This window comes from Poecilia mexicana, unplaced genomic scaffold (genome assembly GCF_051168715.1).
Source record: "Poecilia mexicana isolate PSO_F unplaced genomic scaffold, ASM5116871v1 scaffold_3, whole genome shotgun sequence".
In the NCBI taxonomy this organism is placed as follows: domain Eukaryota; kingdom Metazoa; phylum Chordata; class Actinopteri; order Cyprinodontiformes; family Poeciliidae; genus Poecilia; species Poecilia mexicana.
Genome location: NW_028263372.1, coordinates 2946081 through 2965894, shown reverse-complemented (window position 1 = coordinate 2965894; position 19814 = coordinate 2946081). Strand labels below are relative to the sequence as shown.

Below are 19814 nucleotides of genomic sequence, written 5' to 3'. Positions count from 1 at the left end.
AAGACCTACAAATTATGGTGAAGGAGTGGCCCTTCCTGTTTCAGGAAATTGGTATGACGATCCACTTCCAGGAGCTTACTGGAGTAAATCTACTAGACTTTCCATAAAAATCTCAAAAAAAAGGGTAAAAGACTTCTGGACTACTTAAGGACTGTCTCTGCCCACAAAACTAAACGAGTTCTTCAAACTGTCAGAAACCTGGATATTCTGAGAGGACAGGTCCAGGGCTGCTCTGAAGAGTTGAAAGATCTTGTCCTCCTCCTTCTGTCTCATTTCAATGACAAAGAGGAAACCCTCTTCCACTATGTAGATGAGACATGCCTAGCAGGAGAAGTAAAAGTGGACAACTTGCCTGTCACACCATGCTTGATTGTATGTGGTAAGTAAATATTAATATTCACTGAGTAATTTTAAGAAAGAAATATTACACTGGTTAAAGTTTGTATAAGACTAATTGTTTTCTGCGATATTTTTTTGGCAGCAACCTCCTGTTATACTTCCAACAATTTTATGCTTGGCATTGACGGCAATGTTGTGAATGACCAAATACCAAGCTTCACATCCGCTATATGTCTGATGTTAGCAAGTTATTATTGCTTCAGCATCCATCATCTGACTCATCTGGCCTCCACACTTGATTTCTTTCAGAGGTAATAATTTTTTGTTTTTTTCCCTCACTTAGATGAAGTCATATTTCATTACAGTGGTTGATTTTCATGTATTGAATAGGTGCTTCCTTAACATCAATCCAGACCGGGGGACAAAAGTCGAAACCAAGAAGAATAAGAAGAACGTGTCAGTGAACCCAAGGGTCCTTACCCTAATCTCTGAAATCTCAGATCATGAATGGAGAGGGAAATATTAAAATGGACTTAAAAGTCCAGCAGAAATGTTAATTTTGATTTCTTACACACCACTTATAAAGCAGAATACAAATTTCACTGCAAGAATATGGTTTGCAATCTGGATGGATAGAATTTACATTTAGTTTTCATATTTCTTAGTTTTAGGATCTATTGAATTTATTTGAACAGGCTTGCTGTATGTTTTGCGGTAATTACAAATGCCTGAATATGTAGACAAGTTCAAGACAACAGCTACTTTTTTTCCATCATTGTGAGAGGCTGTTCCTTTAGTTCAGTAAAATGAGAGAATAGTGACTTGTATTATTTATTTTAAAATTGTAGTCATTTCATTTAGATGCTCCATTAATATCTCAGCCAGGACTGCAACTAATGATTCTTTTGGCTATCAATAAATATGACAATCATTGAAACCCATACAAAATTGGCACATCTGACAAATATTTTATTTAAGACTTTGATACAGTACTAGAAGCATGTTAAAAGATACAAAAAACAAAATCAGTTCCTCCTTTAAATGAGCAAGGGATGCATTTGCAGCAACCCCCTCCCTTCCCAAAAAAACAAAACAAAAAAAACAAAAAACATTAAAACAACTAACATGAACATGTAAAAAGCTCAGCCCTTTATGCTTGACTTAACAGTAATACAGCGTAGGAATGATGTTACTTATTTTGGGACTAACTGATTAATAATTGGACAGCAAAATTAAAATCCAAAACTACTTTATTGATCTCAAAGAAACTTTCAATGTTGTAACGCAATTACTGAATTATTGTAGATAGTGATGGCTGTGGACAGGAAAGATCTCCTGTAGCAGTCTGTAGTACTACAAAGTCTCTGGATATGACAGTCTCATGAAGAGCATGGACAGGATTGTCCCAAATTTTCTTATTTGTTTTAACAATCCTTCTTTTAATCATCATTTCCAGAGGTTCCACAGTCGGCCCCAGGACAAAACGGGATCACAACAGAACCAATTTTCTTTTTCAGGCTGTTGAGCCTTTTGAGGTCGCTGGCTCAAAAGGCCAGGGACCTCAGATAACGGCAGAAGAGATAACACTCTCAACATCAAACTTATAGGAGATCTTCAGCATCTTGAAGGATCTTGGCTTCCTCAAGAAGTACAGTCATTTCTTATAGACACTTCACTGTTGCCTCTCCACTTCAGTCTGTTGTCCTGGAGAACACCATGCATCCATTTTCTACCCTTGTATGGGGTCAGGAGGGTTGCTGGTGCCTCTCCAGCTAACGTTTCGGGCGAGAGGCAGGGTCACCCTGGACAGGTCGCCAGTCTGTCGCAACGCATGTAATTCTCCATGTTGTCTGTAATTGTGATGTTGAGCTGCTTCTGTATACTCCTCTATAGCTCTGTCTGATTCCCTAAAGGTTCCTATTTTCCTTGTTTAATGGTTCTTTTTGTTTACTGATGATCCAGTTTATTTTCCTGTTTTTTGTCAGGTTGCAGAGAGCGCCATGCCAGTCGACATCAAATTATCAAGCATACCACCTGTTTAAAGTTTCAGTGTCTGCTGGACCGGTCTTCAGTCTGGACCCAATGACTTTGCCTTGACAAAGCAATTTAGAGGTAAGCAGAGGCTATTTTTACAGTAGAAAACAATGCTGGATGTCTTTAAATGTATTTTTAAGAAGCATATATATATTTTCAGGTATTGTTGATGCTGTGGACCCCTTCAGCAGCAACTGATTGGAAGGATGCATTTGTGAAAGTCAGCAAGAGTGAAACAAACACTTAAATGGATCCTGAGTTTCTATGATATTCATCCAGTGCATAATTGTAACTTTTGTTTTATTTCTGTTTTCCAACTGCTGAGATGACCTTGCGTGAACACCTGATTAACAACATATGAATCTCAATCTACATTGGTGATTTAGAAGAGCATGTCCATGTTGCACATCCTCCCGAGTAAAATATGGACTTTGTGAGTCTTTACTCTTGATCAAAACTTATAGGAGATCTTCAGCATCTTGAAGGATCTTGGCTTCCTCAAGAAGCCAAGATCCTTGGCTTCTTGTATTCCTTCCATAATGGATCATCCCTCATGTGAACATTTGTATTTTATTCAGATCTAAGTAAATACTGTGAGGATACTGGACAGGAAATTGAAGCTGCTCTAATGTCACTAAAGGTTTAAATAGAAATTGCTTCAAGTGTTTCTTTAATTGTTTCTGTACTTTTGTTTACTTTGGAATTAATTCTTTTTAATCATTATTTTGAAATGCTGACAAACTACAATTCCTTCTGTATGGTAATACATGTTTTTACATTATCTACAATAAAGCTTATTTATACAATACAATCTCTGAATATCTTGCAGTATGCTTTTTTCCTTTAGGTAAATAGTTTTCACACTACGCTAGTTGTTTTTATAGTAATTTTTCTTAAGTTTACGGTTCTAAACTGTTATAGTGAAAATTGGCAACATTTACGGTATTTTTGAAATACGGTATATTTAAAATACCGTATTTTAAAAATGCCGTATTTCTAAAATACGGTAAAATACTGCATTTTCAAAATACGGTAAAATACTGGCAGTTTTAGTTGCCAGTATTTTACCGTATTTTGAAAATACAGTAAAATTCTTCATTTCCAAAATACGGTAAAAAAACTGGCAGTTTTGGTTGTGAGTATTTTACCGTATTTCTAAAACACGGTAAAAAACTGGCAGTTTTGGTTGCCAGTATGTTACCATATTTTGAAAACACGGTAAAAAACTGGCAGTTTTGGTTGCCAGTATGTTACCATATTTTGAAAACACGGTAAAAAACTGGCAGTTTTAGTTGCCAGTATTTTACCGTATTTTGAAAATACAGTAAAATTCTTCATTTCCAAAATATGGTAAAAAACTGGCAGTTTTGGTTGCCAGATTTTTACCGTATTTCTAAAATACGGTGAAAAACTGGCAGTTTTGGTTGCCAGTATTTTACCGTATTTCTAAAACACGGTAAAAAACTGGCAGTTTTGGTTGCCAGTATGTTACCATATTTTGAAAACACGGTAAAAAACTGGCAGTTTTGGTTGCCAGTATGTTACCATATTTTGAAAACACGGTAAAAAACTGGCAGTTTTAGTTGCCAGTATTTTACCGTATTTTTAAAATATGGTGAAAAACTGGCAGTTTTGGTTGTGAGAATTTTACCGTATTTCTAAAATACGGTGAAAAACTGGCAGTTTTGGTGGCCAGATTTTTACCGTATTTCTAAAATATGGTGAAAAACTGGCAGTTTTGGTTGCCAGAATTTTACCGTATAAAGACAGTAAAATTCTGGCAACCAAAACTACCAGTTTTTTACCGTAAATTGAGGCCGTTTTTTTTTACAGTGTACTCAGTTTTGAGAAAATACCCTCTTTGAAGTGTGGACTCAGTCGAAGTGCACATAAGGGCTTGAGGGTGCAGGTTACAAGCATGCAAAAGTTTGACAATTGGGACAGTACACCCCTGTCATAACTTTGACATCCAGAATGGTGGAACTGGTCACTGTTTAGGCATTTGTGCTGCTAAAAAGTACAATTACAACAGCAAAAAAATCGATTTTTAAATGTACAGTAATGGTGTTTAATCACATGCTCAGTAGAATGAAACAAAAATTATTTCAATACTTTATATTTGAAAACTGTCTTCTTTTTTTTGCAACAGACACAGCTTGACACAACTTACCGTATTTCCAAGATGACAAAAAACACACATTAAAATGTGTTTGAATTTAACATTCTTAAAGGTAATTCCCACTGAAAGTTGAGTAATTAGATACATGACTAACATTCAGCTGTTACTAAAAGAAAAACATCTCTTCTATGTGACTAAAACTTAGTTTGGTATAAAGTGGAGCTAATCTGCTAAGAAAGATCAAGTCAAGGACAAACTAACAGTACATACAAAAAAATAGAAAAAAGGCTTTATGTTTCATTGTGAAAAACAAAAAGACTAGTGGAACTAAAATATGCTTCTTAAAAGAAACTGAATGGTTGTGACTTTATACACAAAAATGTTACAAGAAATCCATAAAGAACACTATGACATCAATTTTCTTCCTCTCTTTAGCCTGAGAAGAAAACATTTGTTTAAAAATCATGATGATATCTCTAACGAAGATAAGAACCAAATATCCTTCTTTTCCATTCCCTCAAAAAAAAATAAGATATTAATTTTACAATAATGTATGAAGTTCTTCCTGTAATGACCTTCTGCGAAAGAAGTTCAAAAATAAATATTCATTCATGTGTGTTTTGTGACTGAGATTTTGAGACAATACACCTTTTTCAATTGCAACTTCATTAATGTTTTTAGAAAGATTTTAAAAACTGGATATTCTGCAATAAATCTATTCCATTTTAGGTTTTAATATGATAAAATTTGGTCTTCTAAAAGGGGATGAAGAGTTAAACAATGACATTAACGATTTAATCCTAAGTTTTCATTCACAAATACTACTTTCTAAAAATCACCTCAGTTTTTAAAGTGAAATAATTTTATTTAGGAGAGTGCTTAAATGTTGCAACATCACAAATGAGTAAATAGCTTAACTTAAGATGTTACAAATGCAAGGCATGTTTTAAATGCATTTTGTTTTAACCCTCTATGGCATACCGTTGCCCTCAGGCAACAAACCACAAATCTGTCCCTCACGTTGCTCCTTTGTGTTATTTTTGGGGTTTGATGATTTAAAATACCTCCAGACATATTTTTGTCCAAATAAAAGAGGTATTGAGGTCCATGTGACCTTTTACTTAGAAGAGGAGCAGTCCTTTTCATGAAGCGAAGGTGCATGCTACACCTTGCCTCCACTTGTAAGTTATACATCACTTTTCTTCATGTTTAAATTTGGGTCACTCTAACTAAAAATATTTTAATATCTGTGAGTATGTAAAGAAGCATTATAGATCATTTCAAGACAATTTTTTAAATTATTTATATGCAAAAACTGTGTTTTTTTGTTTGTTGCCTCAGGACAACATTGTGCAGTTAGGGCCCTTCTGTGCAGACAATATTATTCTAATGTGATGATATTCAATTGATTACAAAATAATTATCAGAGCCAATTTTTTTACTTTATTATTGACTAACAGCAACAGGAGATGGATGCAAGATCATTTCATGGACAAAATGTGCATGGTTCATAAGCTGGGGTCATTCCCAATGAAAACATGAGGATCCACTGTACAACCATTATTTCATTGTTTGTTTATCCTCAAAACTGACTTCAGTCCCAAAGGGTGAAGAGCTGGTCATCAATGAACAAATGGCCCCATTCCAAGGCAGGCAAAGACTGAAGCAATACCCGCCAAACCCAAAAATATGGGTTTGCAGGGAACTTCATATGGCTGGTGCAGATGGTGTTCCTTACAACCTATACAGAGCGAGTTGTGCAACCACCAAATCTACCAGATATGGGAGCTGATGAAAATATTATCCTGTGCTTGGCTCAAATTCTAACAAAGAATCAGAACTACAAACTCTTATAAAAAGAACCTGCAGCCCTAACTATAGTGACTGATGTGAATCTGGTCACTACAAGCCATAGATAATCAGATAAACAGGTGGTGATTCCCAGGTACGCCAATAATCAAGTGTCAAAAATGTGATATACACTTTTTTCACATCAGCAAGCAATTCCTTCCTGATGTTTAACATATAATGGGGAAAAAGACTGATTTCAACATCCTTAGTGATTCTAACTCTGCCAAACATACCCATGTACAAACACACAAATGCGCGTTTTAGTAATTTGCTCAAATGTACCATTCATTAATGAAAATTAGTCGTTTATTTTATATTTGGTGAGTTGGAACCATGTCTGATTTATTTTTGTCAAAAAAAGTGTTTTTATGAATATAGTTTTTGTTTGATTTGTATTTCATTTCTTATAATCACTGTAGAAAACTTGGCATTTTAGACCCCTTGTAGCGCAATGTTGCCCTGAGGCAACAAACCCAAATCCGGTTCCGGGAGGCATCAGGGTCCAATTTTATGATTGATATGTAATTAGGGACCAACAAGCTCCCAAAAAATGCAGGAAAATATTTTTTCCCCAAAAAAACAAAAAGTCATGCCATAGAGGGTTAACTTCCTCACAGTTAGTTTGACTATTCTTTATTATTTCTTCTTTTTTCTGCTCAGTTTATATCAAACTTTTTAGTTACTAATGTCTGCCTTGTCATACTATTCTATTTGAATTTTCAATGAAGATGAAAAAACCCCCACCAACATATTGACATAATTCCGTCTTTTAACTCAAGACAACATATGCAAAGATGAACTCTAGGTAAGACACTTTGCCAAAGTTCGCCTAGATGCGGACTTAGCAGAAGGGTGGAAATCGGACCCATTATGGGTGGAGCAAAAGCCAGATGTAGAGAATTTGGGACATACATGTTGGAGGTTCACATGAACACACATTTGAAGGACAAAAAGGTGAAAGGGTGCAAGTCTTAGACTAAGAGTTTTGAGCTCAGTGACAAACTGTTCAAAACACTCACCATTACTCTGCATCTTCTGGTGGAACTTGTATCTGGTGAAGATTGAGTTAGCTTTGGGCATGATGTATGCTGTGAAGCCATCATAATAAGTTTTGAGCAACTTAGGTTTGTTCGCTGACATGGTCCAGGTGTTGCTTATGTCGCTGCCTTTACCTAACTTTATTTCTGTTCCTTGGTTTTGTGTTTGAACAGTTCCTTAAATATTAGCTCTGCATGCTCCATCCATGAAAATGGAACACCAAAAGCCTCCATCTTCTTTCCTTTAGATAATACATACTGCCCTTTCAGTATTGTATACATGGGTCTGTAAGCTACTCTGACACCATGTCGGTTTTAATAAATCCACTTGTATGTCTGCTGATGTGAGTTTCTAGTCTATTTTAGCTTCATCACAATAAATACACTGGCAGCTAGGACTGTATAAATAAATCAATTCGGCAATATATATCGATATTTTCCGCCCTCGGAAAGTATCGTTTTTTCATCCGCGAGTAGATCAGTTAAACCATAGGGGTCCATAGCCTTATAGCTCTTCTTAATGTCTAGTTTGTTACGGCGTAGCAGCAAGACTCCGCCTCCCTCAGTCTAACTTTCAACTCGAGCTTAAAGTGCACATTATAAACTACACACCAGTTTTTAAATTGTGTTAATAGGCCAAGTATAACCGGAGTTATGCTAAAATTAGTAAACCATATTTTTCCGAATGTCAGAGAAATGTCAAAAGCGCCGCCATTCCCCGGCTTTTCCGATTATGTGAGAGGGAATGAGCTTCCAAACGTACAAAACGAAACGAAACATTAGATTCTTGTGTTTTAGGAAATGTAAAATCTTCAATAAATAACAATGGGCTGTATTTTGTTGCTAAGAAACGAAAGTTGCGCAAGTAACCGTGAAGGAGAAGCGGAAAGGAGTAGCGGCGCGAACGGAGCAGCTGCAAAAGCAGTGAAATCGCGAAATTAATGCAAATTTCGACTGGTAGCATTCACTTCGTAATTACCTGAAGAATGAACGTGGGTTGATAACATCCGGGCGCGCAGCGGCGATGTGTTTTGAGCAGGAAGACAAAGAGGAAAAACCTCCAGCCGGAATCCGCGGCGCAGTGAGGATTTCCATGATAACAATGGCTGATCGATCATTCTTAGTAGCTGCAGGAAGTCGATCACTACGGGGTGAAGCGGAGCCACGACTTTAGCAGTTAGATGAAAGCAGCTTACAGCCACGGCTAACTCCGGGAGACAAGGTAGAAAAGCCTTTTCCCCCATAGTCCAAAAGACTGCATTTGTGGCTGATTTTTTCCTCCAAAATGCAGCCATAGTGTCCGAAAGAAAAAAACATAAGTGCAATCATTTGCATATTGAGAGTCTACAGAGGCTGATAATCTCCCCACTCTGCTCCTGGATTACCGTTTAAACTTTTGAGTTTTATGTCAAATCCACATGAATTAAATGACAGAAACTAATTCTCTCACTGCGTCTTTGGTTCATTTTGTCCAGCTGCAGACTGTTAGACTGTCCAATCAGAGTCAGGTATTGTGTAGTTGGTGCTTTAAATCAGTTTTCAGTTAACTAAATTCAAGTCTATGGAACACAAAATGTTACTAAAATCACTCTGTCCTTCTAAAATCTTTCAGAATATCGTAAAAATGCACTGAATCGTAGCGAATTGCATCGCTCAATAAATATTGTGATACATATCGTATCGTGACCAGAATATTGTATATTGTATCGTACCGTTAAATTATTGTATCGCTACACCCCTACTGGCAGCTAAAAACACAGTCAATGTCCCCAACTTATAGTGGTAAATTTGGTTTCAGTAATTGTGTATTTCAAAATAAGAGTCCCATTAATACAGTCAGAAAACATTACGCTTTGGATAACTAGAAAAAGCATTTAAGAAGATAAACTTGCAAGTCACTGTGATGAGCAGTTTGTCATTTCTCACTGTTGTAGATGCATCACCCGATCCAGATGAAGCCGGCAGACAGTGAAAAAAGCAACGGTGAGTCAAGTCAACTTTATATATATATATAGTGCCTTTCATCAACAAGGCAGTTTAAAGTGTTTTATTTGATAAAAACATACAATAACCAATTATGAAGTAAGCATCAATCATTACATTTAATCAAATGTCATAATCAAAAATAATCATTACCAAATATACATCAAATGCATTAATCAATGTTTTAGTTATTATTAATCAAAGCCAACTCAAAAAAATGTTTTTCTTTTAGTGTTTCAGCTGTTTTGCAATTTTTGGGAAGTTTGTTCCACATTAACGAAGCATGAAAACTGAATTGCCCTGTTGCCCAAGCCTTAAACTAGGTTTATATCCATCCATCCATCCATTTTCTTCCGCTCATCTGGAGTTGGGTCGCTGGGGTGGCAGTCTAAGTAGCGAGGCTCAGGCAATCACTTGGGCCAGCCCCACTCAGGGAATCCCATGGCGTTCCCAGGACAGCTGAGAAGCATAGTCCGTCCAGCGTATCCTGGGTCTTCCTCTGTTTCCTCCTGGTGGGACGAGCCACGGAGGCATCCAGGAAGCATCCTAACTAGATGGCCGAGCGACTTCTATTGGCTCCTCTTGACATGGTGGAATAGTGGCTTTACTCTGGGTCCCTACCGGATGACTGAGCTTATCTCTAAGAGAGAACCCAGACACCCTACAAAGGAAATTTATTTCAGCCACTTGTATCCATGACCTTGTTCTTTTGGTCATGACACAAAGCTCATGACCTAATGTCCCGGCTCCACTCTACTCAACTGGCTTTGTGAACGTTTCCACTGGCTTTTTTCGAGGCCAGTCCCTGCTTTTTAGGTCCCTGCTTTTGGAGTAGGGCCAGCAGGCCGACCTGTGTGGGTGATGCAAGAGCGAAGCTTCGCTCACAAGCTTCGCTACGTCTGACCATGCTATGGTCAGACGTAGCTTGGTCAGACGTAGCACAAAGAGAGAAGAAAAACAGATTCCCTGCAACACAGAAATGATGGAAGCTACAAGCAAACGGTGGAACAATGAGATGGCAGCTTCTCTTTGCATCGGATTTCAATATTTAGCGGCAGCTTTATGGAACAGTGAGGAATGAGTTGTTTTCGTCAACGTAGCAGAGAAAACGGGAAGCCTCGGTTAGCTACTTCGGAGCCGGACGCAGCCCTACGGTGAACCCTGACTCAGATGCAGCTAACGACGCTGCTGCTCTCCAGCAAGGTGAGTAGTTTGTAGATGTATCTGTCTGGTTTTTACTATATTTTATAGTTGCCTACATACAATCATGGCAGTCATTTGAAACACAAAGTCTGCTGTATTTCTATTGCTCAAACACATGCACATTTCTACTCAGTTGCACATTCCTTGAGATCAGAGTGCACCGTTTATAACTTTGTCAATATTGTACAGCATATTGCCCTTCGTTTGTTTTTTTAATGTTTTAGCTGCCTGAATCTACTTGCTTCGATTGTTTGCAATTGTGCTGTTGTTGCTCCAGAGTTTCCCCTATTGTGAGATAATAAAACACATATAGATATTCTATTCTTCTAAAATGGATAGATATCAATTCTCTAATTAAGCAGTTATGAACTATGAGCCCAATGTACAGTACACAAAAATGAACAATAAACCTGAAGACAACAAGAGTGATATTTTATCCATGACTGTATGTCTACACAGGATTAAAACTTAAAAGTAATTACGTTTTGTCTTTAATGCACATGACTATTCCAGTTATTTATAATTTACATACAAAGTAATGTCTGTTTTAAATAATTAATTATGTATATGTAACTTAGACATTAGTAACTCTGTGTTATGTATCTACATTTGTATGCTATAAGCTATAACATCTGATTACTTTTCCTAGGGAACAGAAGAAGAACATGGCTGACATGATAAACAAAGAGGAGAACCATCAGCAACATAAACTACTCCTGGAAGGTAGCTACCAGCAAAGAGATGGTAGAACTCCATAGAGAAGAGTTGAGGCAAACAAAAGATGAAAAATAAATGCTGTTGTGCTCTCAATGAATGAAGTATCTTTTTTATACCCACTCCACACATTATTGTACATACTGTAGTTTGTATGGCATCAAGGTCTTTGTACAATCCTCCGAAAAATGTGAGGAGCCTTTGATAGAGTGAAAATAACACTATATTATATTATATTTATTTCATTGACACTTGACATTGTAGATTACCAGTGAAGGCATCCAAAAGTGAACATACATTATTCAGCAAACCAAACATTTTGACATTGGTTGCTAACAACAAGAACCCAAACTACAAGTCATGTTTGTTAATTTCTACTGTGTACAACCTAATTCTATCCACTCACTGTTAAGCTGTTGTCTTGGAAAATCTTCAATGTCAGAAAGTGAGAAAATGTGTCCAAAACTTGTAATCTTAATTAGCGGTAAACAAGATTATGAGTTTAAGCATTTAAGAGCCCCATCAATTCTTAGTGACCAAAATGGGCAAATGTGCAGAAGGTTTGATTAAAACTAGAACCAGTCAGATTAGAAGAAATACACTTTTATTTATTTTCAGTATAACTTGAACATCAGATGAATAATTTAACGTATTGAAAAGTTAAAAACAGACAAGGTTGTAAATGTATTTCAACTCTGTAAGAATATGCCCCACATTTTTTTAAAATGAGCAAATGTTTCATCAGCACATTGGGCTCATGTGATCCCTGCTCCAGAAAGGTGAAGGTTTCTGGACATCCTGAAGGTAAACACCGACTGGCAGTCAGGAAGACAGACACTGATGTCCTACAGCTTCTACAACTCTGAGGTTGTATGAATAACCACACTGGTGGTCTACGACAAAAGTTTACCAAAATCTGAAAACACATTGGAATATATTATGAATGTGCAGTGCCAATACACAGTTCTGACACTATTAAGTTATTTGCAACACCCTGGCTAACATTAGTGCATGTATATTCTGTAAAGTACTACGAGTTCTATAGTAGTTGGAATACAAAAATCATCATTGGCTCATGCTGCAAAATCTGGGAGACCTACTTTCCTCCTGCTGCAAGGTGGAGATCAGCTCTCCTCGCTACATATGCAGTCCACTCCACATTTTCTTGGAAACTCAGAAACTCAGAAAAATCACAATCAGGCTAATAAATAGCTCTGCTCTCTCTTCTTCTTTTGTCTCGGAAAAACAACTGTATTTAGGTTGCATAGTAACGAAGCACATGACACCTGGAGGCAGGGCGCTATACCCCCCACTGCCAGGGAGTGTCACCCTGCTGCAGACCGAGTCGGGTCTGTGGAAATGCGTTCACTCCAAAGTAGAGTGGAGCCTGGCCAGGCCAGTAGTATGGGCCTGATGAAGTAGAGCCAGTAGAAAAGGGGAAATAGATTAGGGTAGGAATGCAGATTGACTGATAAATCAAGAGCTTCAGTTTTCATCTCAGCTCTCTCTTCACCACAACAGACTGGTACAGTGGAAGCTGTAGATCAAGACCTGATGAAGCCAGTAGAACCGCTTCATCTGCAAAAAACAAAAGCGATCATAAGGTCACCAAAACGGATCCCCTCAACTTCTTGGCTGCTTGACTGTTTGTGTTTCCTTTTAATTCCTGTAAAGCACTTTGCATTGCCTTGTTGCGGAAAATGTGCTATAAAATTACCTTATCTTAAAAATTCTGTCCATAAAAATAATGAATAGAATCAGTGACAAAGGGCAGTCTTGGCGGAATTCAACTCTCACCAGTGTTTATAGTGGGCATCTATATCTACTGCAGAGGTGCACAGCACCCTCTTACCATCACCAGCAGGCAAAGTGGGTGAAGTTTCTTGCCCAAGGTCACAACAACAACTGAAAAAGATCGGGGGTTCAAACTGGCAAGACAAACTCTTGCCAGTTTGAACTCAAATGTTGGCGCTGTACTGTTTCCCCTCCTGAGACACCCGATGGTGGACCAGAATCACCTCGACACCATATAGAATCCATCTAGAAGCCATGTAGAAGCCTTTCCCCATGGAAGACTTTAAATGCTCGATGGTGGACCAGAATTGCTTTCCTCCATGGCCTCTTTTAACTCCTGCCACGCGTGAGTTTTTGCCCCGAGCAACATGCCACTTGGACTGCCAGTACCCATCAGCTGCTTCTGTGATCCCACAGGACAAAAAGGCCTGATCTCCAGTGGGTTTGGGGGTTGCTGCCGCAACAGGCACCAACAAACTTGTGGCCACAACTCCGATAAGCTACCTCAACAATGGAGGCATGTAACATGGTCCACTCAGACTCAGTCTCATGGGAGATTCTTCCAGACATTTCCAGCAGACCCTAATAGTACGTTTGGGCCTGCCAGGTCTGATTGACATCCTCCCTCACCATTGAACCCAAGTCACCATCAAGTAATGGTCAGTGGACAGCTCTGCACCTCTCTTCACCTGAGAGTACAAGATGTGTGGCTGCAGATTAGATGAGACAAAGACGATCATTGATCTCTAGTCTAGCATGTACTGGTGGCAAAAGCACATATGGACACCCTTATGCTTGAAGATGATGTTCATTATGGACAATCCATGAAGAGCACAAAAGTCCAACAACAGAACACTGCTTGGGTACATATCAGGGGGGATTAATTCCAATCACATCCCTCCAGATCTCACTGTCATTGTCCATGTGAGCGTTGAAGTCTCTCAGCAGAACAAGGTCCATGTGGTCATGGAGTGGGCATGTAATTTTCTCCCTTGTTTGAAACAAATCTGTGTCACTTAAGTAAGTCACATCACAATCCAACCACTTATGGGTCTAGCCTTTGGCTCAAAATCCTGACTCTCCTCAGTTTTTTTTAATCTTCAAATTAATGGCAAATGTGAGCATATGAATCAGGATTTAAAAAAAAACGCTCCTTGGTAGGTAGCCTGGCCACCTGGAGCTAACATTTTGCCTGGTTGGAACAAAATTCAAACATTCCACAGCTTCTGGTCTTTCTGCATTTCAGACCTCCATTAAATACCAATCTTCTCTCCTCCCAATGTAGACTCACTAGCCACTTTATTAGGTACATCTTGCTAGTACTGGGTTGGACCGCCTTTTGCCTTTAGAACTGCCTTAATCCTACGTGGCATAGATTCAACAAGGTACTGGAAACATTCCTTAAAGAGTCCATATTGACATAATAGCATCATGCAGTTGATGCAGATTTGTCAGCTGCACATCCATGATGCAAATCTCCCATTCTACCACATCACAAAGGTGCTCTACTGGAGCTGGTGACTGTGAAGGCCATTCGAGCACAAAGAACTCATTGTCATGTTCAAGAAACCAGTCTGAGATGATTCTCGCTTTATCACATTTTTGCGCTATCCTGCTGGAAGTAGCCATCAAAAGATGGGTACACTGTGGTCATAAAGGGATGGACATGGTCAGCAACAATACTCAGGTAGGCTGTGGCGTTGACACGATGTTGAATTGGTACTAATGGATCCAAAGTGTGCCAGGAAAATATCCCCCACACCTTTGCACCACCACCAGACTGAACCACTGATATAAGGCAGGATGGATCCAGGCTTTCATTTTGTTGACACCAAATTCTGACCCTACTATCCAAATGTTGCAGCAGAAATCAAGACTCATTAGACCAGGTAATGTTTTTCCAGTCTTCTGTTGTCTAATTTTGGTGAGCCAGTACGAATTGTAGTCTCAGTTTCCTGTTCTTAGCTGACAGGAGTGGCAACCGGTGTGGTTTTCTGCTGGTGTAACCCATCCGCCTCAAGGTTTGACGTGTTGTGCATTAAGAGATGCTCTTCTGCATACCTCGATTGTAACAAGTGGCAATTTGAGTTACAGTTGCTCTTCTATCAGCTCGAACCAGTCTTGCCATTCTCCTCTGACCTCTGGCATCAACAAGGCATTTGCGCCCTCAGAACTGCCGCTCACTGGATATTTTCTGTTTTTCTGACCATTCTCTGTAAACCCTAGAGATGTATAAGCTAATCCAGTAAAAGGTTAACTACAATATATCGGACCCTCCCTCATTCTTGTCTTGACAGTTTAGCTATGTACAGAGAGCAGTCTGCTGGTTTTGTATCCAGACTGTAATAACGCAGATCTGACCACTTATTATGCAAACAGTTTCAACTTTATGCGCAGAGAACATCGTGGATCTTACTATAAATCAATACAAGAACAGCTTTAATGGACCAGAGGCTTTGGAGCGTCTAGCACAGCTGATCTGCTTCTGCTGGATATTTCTCCTGCAGAGAGGAGTGAGTGCGGGATCAGGTAACGATCAGAGTCTTGCCGAATTCTGATATTACCTAATTTCAAAAATGTTCTCACTGCAGAGAAATAGTTAAATGTTGCTCTTGTTGACTACAAAATGGAAATAAAATGCAAAAAAATATTATTATAATTTGACGGACAACAGAAAAAAATTTATCGCAACCTCTGCTCCAAACTACGAACATTTTTGTCTGCCTCTTCTTTCTTCAGTTGTTTTTTTATTTAATTTATTTTTCTCCCGGAGGATTAGCAAATAACTTATTGGTGGATTATCATCAACAAATAAGTTGCTTTGAGTTGCACCGCAGGTCAGCACACAAGGAACATCCAGCAGAATTGGAGGCTTGCTTTTATAAGTACGAGTATACTGGAGGCTGATATCGCACCTGATCTATTTATATGTATCATCACATGGCCTTATATATAGTTTTATACATTTTCTTTTCATATATTTATTATACCCTTCTTTGCATATTAGGGTGGCTTTCAATGAGTCCAGATACTGTATAGGAATGACCTGGTGCTGTTACATGTCAGTCCTCGGGTGGCACCTGGCTGAGCCAATCAGATATCGGGGGGGCCTGTGCCTCCCGAAACCTCTTTCTGACTCTGCCTCTGTATTTCCATAGAAAAGAGTTGAGGTAAACAAAAGAAAAATAAATGCTGCTGTGCTCTCGATGAACAAAGTGATCTTTTCTATATCCACTCTACACATTATAGTACACACTGCAGTTTGCATGGCTTCGAAGTCCTAATACAATCCTCCCAAAAATGTGAGGAGCTTTAGACAGAGTGAAAATGACTTTATTATACTATACTGTATATGTATTTAACTGACACTTCACAATGTAGACTACCAATGAAAGTATCCAAAAGTGAACTTACATTCACTAGCCACTTTATTAGGTACACCTGTCCAACTGCTCATTAACGTAAATGTCAAATCAGCCATTCATATGGCAGCAACTCAATGCATTTAGTCATGTAGACATGGCCAAGACAATCTGCTGCAGTTCAAACTGAGTGTTAGAATGGGCAAAAAATGTGATTTAAGTGACTTTGAACATGACATGGTTGTTGGTGCCAGACGGGCTGGTCTGAGTATTTCAGAAACTGCTGATCTACTAGGATCTTTATGCACAACCATCTCTAGGGTTTACAGAGAATGGTCAGAAAAATAGAAAATATCCAGTGAGCGGCAGTTCTAAGGGCACAAATGCCTTGTTGATGCCAGAGGTCAGAGGAGAATGGCAAGACTGGTTCAAGCTGATAGAAGAGCAACTGTAACTCAAATATATTACAGGAACAATCAATCAAAGTGCAGATGTCCTTTAGACATCAACAAGTGCAATGCACTGCACAATAAATGCACACGCAGTTCCACTGTTAAGCTCCAATTCATCACACATCTCAGATGACAAGCGCCAAATATATTACTGTTACTGTTCACTGACCACAACCTAGTGATGAGTTGGCTCCCGTAGTGGGGGAGGATGCCAGTTAGACCTGGCAGGCCCAAACATATCATGAGAGTCTGCTGGGAACATCTGGCAGAGTCTCCTGTGAGACGAAGCTTTAACTCCTATTTCCGGGAGGGACATTGATCAGAAGAATCAGAAGAATTTTATTGTCATTGTCAGAAAGACAACGAAATTGCAGTGGACCATGTTCCGCACCTCCATTGTCGAGGCGACATACCGGAGCTAGGGCCACAAGGTTGTGGGGGCCTGTCGTGGCAGCAACGCTTGAATCCGGTGGTGGACACCTTTGGCGAGGAATGCTGTCGGGCTGAGGAAGGAGTCCTATTGGGCCTTTTTGGTATGTGGGACACCTGAAGCAGCCGATGGGTTCTGGTAGTACAAGCGACATGCGGCTTGGGCAGTTTCTGAGGCAAAAACTTGGGTGTGGGAGGAGTTTGGAGAGGCCACGTAGAAAGACTTCCACATGGCTTCAAAGCAATTCTAGTCAACTATCCGGTGTCTCAGGAAAGGGAAGCAGAGCAGCACCAACACTTTTTATAATGGGGATAGTGTGCTGTTGACCTCGACTTGGGACGTTGTGGGTCGGTGGGCGGAATACTTCAAAGACCTCCTCAATCCCACCCACATGTCTTCAATTGAGGAAGTGAAGACTGGGGACTCTGGGTTGGGCTCTCCAATTTTTGGAGATGAGGTCGCTGAGGTGGTTAAAGAGCTTCTCGGTGGCAGGGCCCCTGGATGTTATAGGCTCTGTATGTTGAAGGGTTGTTTTGGGTAACGCGACTCTGCAATATTGCATGGACATCGGGGGAAGTTCCCAGGGATTGGCAGACTGGGATGGTGGTCCCCCTGTTTAAAAAGGGGGACCGGAGGGTGTGCTCCAATTACAGAGGGGTCACACTCATAAGTATCGCTGGCAAGGTCTATTCAGGGGTCTTGCCAGGGATGACTCTTGGGCTCTCCCTTTGACATAGGGTGAGAAGCTCGGTCTTCCAGGAGGGACTCAGAGTAGAGTCGCTACTCTTTCACGTCGAGAGGAGCCAGTTGAGGTGGCTCAGGCATCTGGTCAGGATGCCTCCTGGACGCCTGCCTGTTGAGGTGTTTCAGGTACCTTCCATCGGGAAGAAGCTCCAGGAACACCTAGGACATGATGGAGGGACTATGTTTCTCGGTGGGCTTGGGAGCCCCTTGGGATCAATCCAGAGGAGCTGGCCCAAATAGCTGGGGAGAGGAAAGCCTGTACAGAAGTCCGGGCAGCACAGGTGAACAATGAGGCAAAGAACTCAGACACTAGTACCACTGGAGACAACACCCGACTAGAACAGTTTGCTGTGATGCAGAACCTGGACTCTGGGGTGGGGGCAGTGTCTAGAATCCTATTTATAGTTTTCTAGACAATACTGGAACACACAAACTTTTTTTGTACTGTTGTAACCATTAAATAATCTCCCCTTCAGTTCAACCATATAAGTGGAGACCACCTTTTTATTGCTATAAAATAACCTGCAATTAATTATTGGCAAAGATCAATGTTATTTTCACAGGTGGCGGAGCGTTGTTGTCAGCAGCTGCTGAAAGTAACTAAAAAAGATACTTTCAATGTAACTTAGTTACTTTTGTTGAGAAAATAAATTTAAAATAAGCTAGTTTTAAAACTTAACATGTCTTGATTCAAATGGCCTAATTGTGGTTTTGAAATTAGTAATGCATTCTGGCCTATTGACCTTTATTTTACCTGTAGTTACTGCAGATGGTTTGCTAGGATCGTTTGAACTGCCTTTTGTCTGTGGGAAAACAATACAGTGGAAGTTGTAGCTTTTCACACTCATCTGTGAAAGGCCGTAAACACGGCAGGGGTTTTAAGCTTCAGAGAGAGGGTCAGAGATAGCTCCTGGATTGGAGGAGCAAAGATACGCCTTATTTGAATAAATTAAAGATAAGAATACGCCTTTTACTATAAAACTTTCTACACAGAAGTAACAAATCAGATTTTGCTCTTGCAACTTCTCCAAAGACGTCTTTGCTTTTTGTTTGTCGTTTCCATCTTTTGTCTTTTTCTCTCTCAGGTAAATTCATGTGTTGTTTGTGCTCTGAGGTTTCTGATGTTATGTGATGTGTTTGTCTGGTGATAGTACGCATCTGTCTTGAATAAATGCTGATTATTGTGACGCTGTTATCTCTGCGTGATCTCAGTCTTTGTGCACAGCATTTTTCTGAACCCGGGCATAAGAGAGGATTTAACGAGTCAAAAGGTTTTTAAAGTTCAAGAATTTTTCCTCTCTTTACACTTTCCAAATCAATAATGGAGTAATCAGTAATCTGATTAAAGTTACTTTTTCAAAGTAACTATGTCATCACTGTGTATACACTATTTTTTACCATTCAGGCATACATGATATAAGTAACTTGTGTAAATTAAGACTAAAGGAAATTACTTATGCCTGTAAAGACATAGAGCCATGGATAAGATTGTTTTCTTCAAGTTTATTGTTCATTATTATGTTCTGTACAATAAATAGTTCATAACTGTTTAATTAGAGAACTGATATCTCGCAAGTTTAGAAGAATAATTATCATATAGTAGAAATATTTTTTAATTATCTCACAACAGAGAAAACTCCAGTTCAACAAAAGCAAAATGACAATCAAGATTCACACAAAGATAAAACTCATAAAAACAAATTAATGGTAACAATGGTTACAATTAAAATACGACAAACTTCATGTTTCAAA

The 19814-nt window shown here is 39.2% G+C and overlaps 1 protein-coding gene across 2 annotated transcripts in view; it reads left to right on the top strand.

The window, feature by feature from the left end:
• Positions 1-19814, top strand: part of celf1 (cugbp, Elav-like family member 1) — a 134299-nt gene that overhangs the window by 37518 nt on the left and 76967 nt on the right. For both annotated transcript variants that reach the window (XM_088004045.1, XM_088004046.1), the window contains one exon: positions 9315-9363. In XM_088004045.1, coding sequence (XP_087860171.1) covers positions 9315-9363 — 49 coding nt within the window. The remainder of the gene's footprint in view (positions 1-9314; positions 9364-19814) is intronic.